The 9,591-nt window shown below is 35.0% G+C and overlaps 1 protein-coding gene across 1 annotated transcript in view; it reads right to left on the reverse strand.

Annotated features, from left to right (window-relative positions):
- LOC107591508 (ras-specific guanine nucleotide-releasing factor RalGPS1-like) overlaps positions 1–8,526 on the reverse strand; it is a 33,301-nt gene extending 24,775 nt beyond the window's left edge. The window contains exons 1-2 of the mRNA XM_016280665.1: positions 8,346–8,526; positions 8,133–8,226 (exon numbers count right to left, since the gene is read on the reverse strand). Coding sequence (XP_016136151.1) covers positions 8,133–8,226; positions 8,346–8,526 — 275 coding nt within the window. The remainder of the gene's footprint in view (positions 1–8,132; positions 8,227–8,345) is intronic.
- Between the last annotated feature and the right edge of the window lie 1,065 nt (positions 8,527–9,591).

Raw genomic sequence — 9,591 nt, forward strand, 5'->3', positions numbered from 1 at the left:
ACATCAGGGATCTGTTCACACACAGTCATCTTTATTTAATGTTCCACATTATCTTTTTCTTAACAAACTAATTAGATGTGGTACAGTAAGTTTACTTAAATGCCTTAATGCTACTGGACATTTTTTGACCTTTATGATCGAACAAATGATCAATGACTCAGTGTCTGTAATAATCAAATCATTGAACACATTTGCAGAAACGACATCTGAAAACCTCCAGGAAAAATGAACTGGTTTAACAGCATGGGCACACTGAAGAAAAAGTCCTCACTAAATAACACAAGACGGATTTGCATGTACTGATAGCCAAAGAACAAAATGAAACCGCCAAAAACAGCAACTCAACAACCTAAACCAGCGTTCAGGGGATTTGTGAAAGAAAAGATCAGATTCCTTCAGGACATCACACTGTTTTTAAGGAAGGCGAAATACTCGGAGTCAGATAACCGGTGGGGGTGTGGAGAAATCCCTGGAGAAGCGCTAATCACAGCAATCAATCATTCACTGCTAATTTGCACATAACAGCATTTCTCAGTCACGAAAACAACAATTTTCACAGATGAGATTGGAGTGACTTACCAGAGGTTGAGAGTTCAGAAACCAGACAATGTCAAACTATTCCAAACCATAACAAGACTACATTTTAAGGTCTCAAAGACAAGCTCCAGATGCAATGGCTGTTTCCAAACGGTAGGCAGCAAAATGACGTGGCCTAGACAAATTAAAAAGCAGAAGCACCACATGCATCCACAGATAAACCAATCCCAGAATGCACTGCGACAAGCTTGGTGTACATTTCTGTGAGCACTACAGAGTTGCACTACAACAAACTAACCGCACATCTAGTTTAAAAAAAGGGATTATTTCCACCAATTTCTGTCACAGAATAAAAAAATTTTCTTTTTTTAAAAGGCGACTTTTTATCTCACAACTCTGAATTTTTTCCTATTCTGAGTTTATATCTCATTATTCAGACTTTTTTTCTTGCAATATGGAGGAAAACACCAGAATTGTGAGATATAAGCTTAGAATTCCGAAAAAAATAAAAATAAAATGCGAGACGTAAACTTAGAATTCTAAAAAGAAGTCAAAATTACGAGATGTCAAAATTGCAAGACGTAAACTCAGAATTCAGAGGAAAAAGTCAAAAACTATAATGTAAACTCAGAACTAAAAAATAAAGTCAAAATTGCGGGAACGAACTCAAAGAATTGGGGGTGGCTTCGATTCTGAAAACAAAACATTAGACAACCAAACAAAATAATATGTAGGCTAATTCACTTGAGTTTTATTTAATGTTATAAATGAGTCTATTTATAAATGTCTAAAATGTTATAAAGAGTCTATCTAAAAATATTAATTTAAATAAAATCATTATGTAAAAAAACATTTGAAATAAACGAAGACTTGTTTCGTCCAAAGTTTTTGAACGAACCTCTTGAATGAATGATTCGGACATCAAATACATTTGAACAGTTACTGGTCGCCACCAAATAATAATATTTGAAGTGTAACATTAGTTCCAAAGCTCAATTACTCATTTTGATCGCGGCTGCCGCAACATCAGAGTCAATATCCGGACTATAACATTTGATCCCAATACTTTCATTATTATTTCATGTTTGCGATTCAGAAATGTAGCCAACTGTGTAGACTGTTTGTGAAGCTGTTTCAAACATAAAGCTTACATGATGCTGCTGCTGTCTCTGGATCGGCGGCTGTGTGAAAGCAGGGTCAAATATTCCGATGTGATGTGATTTCAAAGGTTTAAGAGACATAGCCGAATTGTCATTTAGGAAGATTGCATGTGTTTGAATTGAGATCACGATCTTTTAATGATTTCTCGTGCATACAGTACATATGAGCCTATATGTAATTATGTAGTCTATGTCATATTTGTATCAGACCTCAAAAGTAGGCCCCCCCCTGCTTCCGCGACCCATGTGTAAACTCAGAATTCAGAGGAAAAAGTAAAAAATTATGAGATTTAAACTCAGAATTCAGAGGAAAAAAAGGCAAAATTGTGAGATGTAAACTCACAATTCCAAGAAAAAAGTTAAAATTACGAGATGTAAACTTGAATTCTGAGTTTGTTTCTCGCAATTGTGACTTTTTTTCTCAAAATTCAGAGGAAAAAGTAAAAAATTATGAAATTTAAACGGAATTCTAAGGAAAAAGTCAAAATTGAGAGATGTAAAGTGAGAATTCCACAAAAAAAATAAATAAATAAACACAGCGAGATATAATCTCAGAATTCAGAGAAAAAAGTCAAAATAGCAAGATTTAAACTTAAAATTCGGAGAAAAAAAGTCAAAATAGTGAGATGTAAACTCCGAATTCCGAGGAAAGTCAAAATTGCAAAATGTAAATTTGGAATTCAGAGAAAAAGATTTGAATGTATATAAACTTGCAACTGTGCGCAAGAATTATGAGATAAAAAAGTTGCAATGCTCTTTTTTATATTTATTCCATGGTGGAAACAAGCTTGGAAAACTTTTATATGTATGTACATTTATAAATCATTCGGAACGGCTCCTTCAGCAGTCTCTGTGTCTGGTGGGTGAAGTTAATCTTCCACTCTGGTGCATGTGTTGTGTTTCCAGACCTGTGGACCTGCAATGCAAAAGTCCTCGAGCCGCCCACGTCTTTCATGTTCGCAACCCATCCAGAATGCTGGCCGTGGAGCAGAATGTGAGACGGCCACCACTGATGAGGGAGGCCGGATACAGCCAGCAGCATGATGTCAGTCCTGGATGAACTTCAATAGCACACCCTACGGTTTCAGTGCGTTTGGGGCCATGCGAGGTCGTGACGGGGGTCACAGACAAAACGTCACCACATGAGAGCCGCCGCCGATCATCAAGATTTAGAGCTGAGCCCATCTCACTCGCTATAAAACAGAGCTGAGCTGTGCAAAAAAACACCTTGGAGATTTGAGAAATGGCAAACCCCAAATAACACCATGACAGATGCTGTAAATGTTGTAAATGCAAAGATGGAAGAGCTACTTTTAAATGTATTCATCTACAAAATGACAAATGACACAATGAACTCCTGACTGAACTCGGCCCACAACAAAAGCTCTGTGATTTTTACCAAATGTAACTGCAATCTGGTTATTGTAGGCTTTTTAATGACTTGAACAGAATACGGTTACATGTGTAGTGTACATGTTGTTTTATGCCTAAACATCAAACAGCACACAATTAGACATAAAATATTTGGATTTCTGCAATGTATTGTAATGTAACATTGTTGTGGCCAGTTGTTCGTATTAAAGGTAAGTCATAAAGGTAACGTAATTAAACATAAATATATAATGTAACTATAAATGAAAAATATGTATAAAAACAAGTGGTGTAAACTCAGAATTCAGAGGAAAAAGTAAAAAATTATGAGATTTAAACTCAGAATTCAGAGGAAAAAAAGGCAAAATTGTGAGATGTAAACTCACAATTCCAAGAAAAAAGTTAAAATTACGAGATGTAAACTTGAATTCTGAGTTTGTTTCTCGCAATTGTGACTTTTTTTCTCAAAATTCAGAGGAAAAAGTAAAAAATTATGAAATTTAAACGGAATTCTAAGGAAAAAGTCAAAATTGAGAGATGTAAAGTGAGAATTCCACAAAAAAAAAAAATAAATAAACACAGCGAGATATAATCTCAGAATTCAGAGAAAAAAGTCAAAATAGCAAGATTTAAACTTAAAATTCGGAGAAAAAAAGTCAAAATAGTGAGACGTAAACTCCGAATTCCGAGGAAAGTCAAAATTGCAAAATGTAAATTTGGAATTCAGAGAAAAAGATTTGAATGTATATAAACTTGCAATTGTGCGCAAGAATTATGAGATAAAAAAGTTGCAATGCTCTTTTTTATATTTATTCCATGGTGGAAACAAGCTTGGAAAACTTTTATATGTATGTACATTTATAAATCATTCGGAACGGCTCCTTCAGCAGTCTCTGTGTCTGGTGGGTGAAGTTAATCTTCCACTCTGGTGCATGTGTTGTGTTTCCAGACCTGTGGACCTGCAATGCAAAAGTCCTCGAGCCGCCCACGTCTTTCATGTTCGCAACCCATCCAGAATGCTGGCCGTGGAGCAGAATGTGAGACGGCCACCACTGATGAGGGAGGCCGGATACAGCCAGCAGCATGATGTCAGTCCTGGATGAACTTCAATAGCACACCCTACGGTTTCAGTGCGTTTGGGGCCATGCGAGGTCGTGACGGGGGTCACAGACAAAACGTCACCACATGAGAGCCGCCGCCGATCATCAAGATTTAGAGCTGAGCCCATCTCACTCGCTATAAAACAGAGCTGAGCTGTGCAAAAAAACACCTTGGAGATTTGAGAAATGGCAAACCCCAAATAACACCATGACAGATGCTGTAAATGTTGTAAATGCAAAGATGGAAGAGCTACTTTTAAATGTATTCATCTACAAAATGACAAATGACACAATGAACTCCTGACTGAACTCGGCCCACAACAAAAGCTCTGTGATTTTTACCAAATGTAACTGCAATCTGGTTATTGTAGGCTTTTTAATGACTTGAACAGAATACGGTTACATGTGTAGTGTACATGTTGTTTTATGCCTAAACATCAAACAGCACACAATTAGACATAAAATATTTGGATTTCTGCAATGTATTGTAATGTAACATTGTTGTGGCCAGTTGTTCGTATTAAAGGTAAGTCATAAAGGTAACGTAATTAAACATAAATATATAATGTAACTATAAATGAAAAATATGTATAAAAACAAGTGATATATTTTTACAAATATAAAAAACCTAACTTTAAATGAAAAATGTAAACATGCATAATATACAAATGCATATCCAATTTTAAATTATGAATATAAACTTTTTTCAAAAATACGCAAAATATCTTCATTTTAAATGACAAAAAATATTATACATATATTTTTATTTTTATCAAAAGATAAAATTTTGATATTTATGAAAAATATGTAAAACCTAACTTTAAATGAACAATTTTAACTTGTATAAAATATATATTTAAAATACGTAAAACATTACTTAAAAAAATATATAAACTTGCATAAAATATATTATAACAATATTTATATATTATAGAATATATATTTTTCAAAAATATGCAAAAATACAAAAAACGAATTTTAAATGACAAATATAAACTTTTATAAAAATATAAATAATTTTTTCCCTAAAGATATGTAAAATCTCACTTTAAATGAAAAATCTTAATTTATATAAAATGTTAGCTAGGCAAGTAAAAATGACCAGGTCATCAGAAAAAAAATCCTTACTGTTGAACCTTGAGTTTCTTTTCTTTTCTTCTTCCTTGCTTCCTTTTTTTTTGTATTTTGGTTACGTATCACCATTTTAAATCTGTGTTTCTCCAAACCTGTGTATAAGACATGTGATGTGCAAAGGATGTATTCCCTGGGACTGCATACTTGAGACTGAAGGACTCTGATTAAAAAGACATTTACTGATCGTCCGTCGTTAGCACAGGATTCGCTCCAACATCAGTGAAGTGAGTGAAGCCAAGAAAACAATCATCTCAGATGAGCTGAATGAAAGACTGATGCTCGTCACGGATGAACAGTCACAGGAAACAGAGCAAAAAGTCTGGCTTCTTAGACAGGTACGAAAAGAGCCGTGAAACATGATGTTATTGTTTCAAATCTCTGTTAAAGTTGACTTCTAACCAGTCGATGAAGGATATTTACATTTTATAAACACAACACAAGATAGTATTTCATAATTTTGTGCTAATATGATTGCTTCAACAGACGAACGCTTTTCAGCAGGGGTGATATCAGGATACTGGACTCATTATCACGTTTCCTCTCCCATGTTGAGACATCAGTATGGCTAATGTACTTCTGATACAGTGTGTGCCAGTAATAACAGGCTCTTCACAGCATTGAGACGAGAGTCCCACAGATATTCACTCATCCGGCGGAATAAACATTTAAATCCAGCATAATCACAGGCTCTTTTAACTCGCTTTGATGAATTGCTAATTCACAAATTCACTTCGCAGCTGTTCATGATGGTATGAGGTGGAGGAGAGAACTTTAGGGGTTCACATTAAAGCAAAAAGAGATGCTGCTGCATTCCTTACAGCTTCTGGTTGAAGATCTAGTACGGGTCACTGCTTATTACATACTGCTAAGAATGCTGGTCAGCCCTTCTACTCGAAGAGACAGTTCAACATGAAAATTCAGTCATCATTAACTCAACCTCATGTCGTTCCAAACCTGTTTGACTTAATTTCTTCTGTAGAACACAAAAGAAGATATTTTGAAGAATGTTTCAGTTGTTTTTTTCCGTAGTTTCAGACTGCATTGACTTTCATTGCACAGCAAAAAGATTGAAATATCCTTGAATGGCCTCAAACAAGCACTTGTATTTTTCAAATGATCTTTTTTTGGTGTTTACAGAAGCAAAAAAGCCATTTTTTGTTTGAAATATCCCTCTAACCCTGGTCTATGGAAGGCTTGTTTCCACCATGGGATACAAAAGAGGAAAAAAAGGAATAAAAAAGGTAATTGTGACTTTTTGCACAGAAAAAAAATCAGAATTGCAAGATATAAACTCAGAATTCATACTTTTGCCTTGCAATTCTGAGTTTACATCTCAGAATTCTGTTTTTATCTGAATTCTGAGTTTAAATGTTACAATTCAGAATTTTCCAGAATTCTAAATTTACATCTCGTAATTCTAAGTTTGCATCGCGGAATTATGACTTTTTCTCTCAGATTTCTAAGTTTGCATCTTGGAATTCAGATTTTTTCCCTTCAGAATTTTAAATCTCAGAATTCAGACTTTCTTTCTCAAAATTCTAAATTTACAACACAGAATTCTGCCTTTTTTTTCTCAGAATTCTAAGTTTACATCACGTAATACTGAATTTTTTCCTCAGAATTCTAAGTGTACATCTCATAATTCTAATTATTTGTCTTAGAATTTTAAGTTAACATCTCGGAATTCTGACTTTTTTTCTCAGAATTCTAAGTTTACATGTCGTAATTATTACTTTTTTTTCTTAGAATTCCAAGTTTACATCTACTTTTTTTGTCATGGAATAAAAAATAAAAAAGGTAATTGTGAGTTTTTATCTCACAATTCTGACATTTTCCCTTGCAATCGCAAGTTTATATCGCAAAGTTTTATTTTCTTCTCAATTCAGACTTTTTCTCAGAATTGCGAATTTATATCTTATAATTGTGAAAAAAGTCCAAATGGTGAGATATAAATTCAGAATGTGAGGAAAAAAGTATGAATTGTGAAAAAATTGCAACTACCTTTAAACCGGGGCATTATGGTTATTCTGACTCAGACTGCAAGGTTCTGCCCAATATTTGATAACCAATTGCAGAATTAAAAACAACATAACATTTTGCTAAAAAATATTGCAATTACTGCAATTTAAACAACAATACTGGCAAAGTATTGTAAATAAATATTAGAGGTATAATGATACACAAACATGACGTTTAGTACAAATTGAAACAACAGTACTGGCACAGATTTGCTGGACGCTGTTGTGCAAATAATACCCGTTTTACGTTTCACCACTAAAGGAGCAAATTACATGGTTTGGAACAACTGCGTATAAGGATTTATTTCTCATCTCACTGTTGGTTCCACCATGTGTTTGGACTCAGTCGGCCTAAACCCTGCTGAGCTTAAGCAATGTTGCTCAAACTCACAGAACACCCAGTGATTTTAATAAAAGCACATTACATTTGTGTAAAACACTATTTAACGGCACAGTCAAAACGTCTAAAGGCGGTTACAGTTTCACCACATTTATGTGATGACTTTGCTGCTCACTGTGCCGACCACCCAAAAAATCTAATCACGCTGTTGTTTGCCTATAAAAGCAGCGACCCGTGAATTCCCAGTGTCAAATGCCTAGGGATATCGGCTGTCATGTCGTAACCAGAAAAACACAAATGCAATCATCTGCCAGTTCCTGTTCGCCAAATCTTAAATCATCCTGCCAATGGGTCGCCCTCGCTTTGGGCCGCTGCCGGTGCCACGCGTCCTGCTAAAGTCATCATGCCGCTTGAAGCAGGAGCTCTGCTGTAAATACAGTCCCTTTGCATTTTACCATTGAGACCTACTTACTTGAAATTGTCATCTTCCACGAACTTCTGAAGCTCCTCGATGTAGCGAACAGACATCAAGTACTTCTGCACATGCGAGAGGGTCACGAGGTGATCTGTGAGGAGGATGTCGAGGGTCAGACGTGTGCATGTATATATACACGTGGATCTGAAATCTCCCTACAGATTTCACGACTAAATATCCTTCGAACTGACTGAGAGCTAATGAACTGACCGTATGTGCAGGACATCTGGAGGTCAGAGATCACCCGCAGGATGTTGTTCATCTGATTGGTTCTCTGCTCAGTCTCAATGATGCTGTCAGATGCAGGATAGGCCGAGTCGATGTAAATCATGTCCAGCAGGTAGATCCCTGTGTGTGAGAAATGGAAGCGAGACGGACTATAAGTATTCATGTTATTTATGGGGACACTTCATTTCCAGCGATATCGTTGACATGATTGCAAAGATTATTTAAACTGTACTGAGCTGGATGTTGACATCACTGAATTCAATGATGAACTGTCTTTAACTGAAAAATGAGTGTTTACTATTGTCATTTTGCATTATTGACACTATTTTCCTAATTAATGCTGTTCAGTTGCTTTGTCACAATCTGTATTGTTAAAAGCGCTATATAAATAAAGGTGACTTGACTTGACTTGACTTATGGATTAACTGATATGGACATTTAGGCTGATATGATAGTAATAATATAATGACCCAGGATGAAGTATCACCATTTGTCATACTGACCAACTGACTGTACATTGTCTAGCTTATTTAATGGATATTAACTAACTAACTGTTTTTTTAAATAATTAAAAAATAAATAATTAGTTTGAAATTATTTAAATGAATTTATATTATTTTAAATAATATATTATAATGAATAAAAAACAAACAAATAAATGTAATGTTGTCAATGCGTGTGATGTTTTGAAAAAATTAATAAGGTGAAATTATTTTATTTTATGTGCCGAAAGCGATACAGGAGACACAAAAATAGAACAGAAACACAACACTGTATGTCAGTACAGCACTACGACGTGCTGATATCTGTAAAGACATCTGATAATACAGCAAAAAAACTGTTAACTTGAGATAAATTATTGTAAGTCTAATAAAGAGATAAAGCACCTCCATGCACAGTTACAGTTTATTACCTCAGTCAAGCTGTGATACACATTATACGTACTGACTAACAAGAACCAGGCATGTACTGCAGGAACAAGTGGACACAATTGGCCTTAATTTATCCCAGAATGCATCCTGATTTAGAGGCGAGGCAGAAATTACACATCTGCATGACATTCACAATTAAATATTTTCTAATCTTCTATTTGATTTTTGCAAGTTGATCAAAGAGCATAAGCATCTGATGAGACAAGAAGCGCTGATGTAAATGTCTGAGGCAGACATGCTTGGGTAATTAACATTTCCCATGTGCATCTTTAACATCAGGGTGTGTTTGTGATGAT

Source organism: Sinocyclocheilus grahami, unplaced genomic scaffold, assembly GCF_001515645.1.
Source record: "Sinocyclocheilus grahami isolate Dianchi unplaced genomic scaffold, SAMN03320097.WGS_v1.1 scaffold142.1, whole genome shotgun sequence".
NCBI lineage: Eukaryota > Metazoa > Chordata > Actinopteri > Cypriniformes > Cyprinidae > Sinocyclocheilus > Sinocyclocheilus grahami.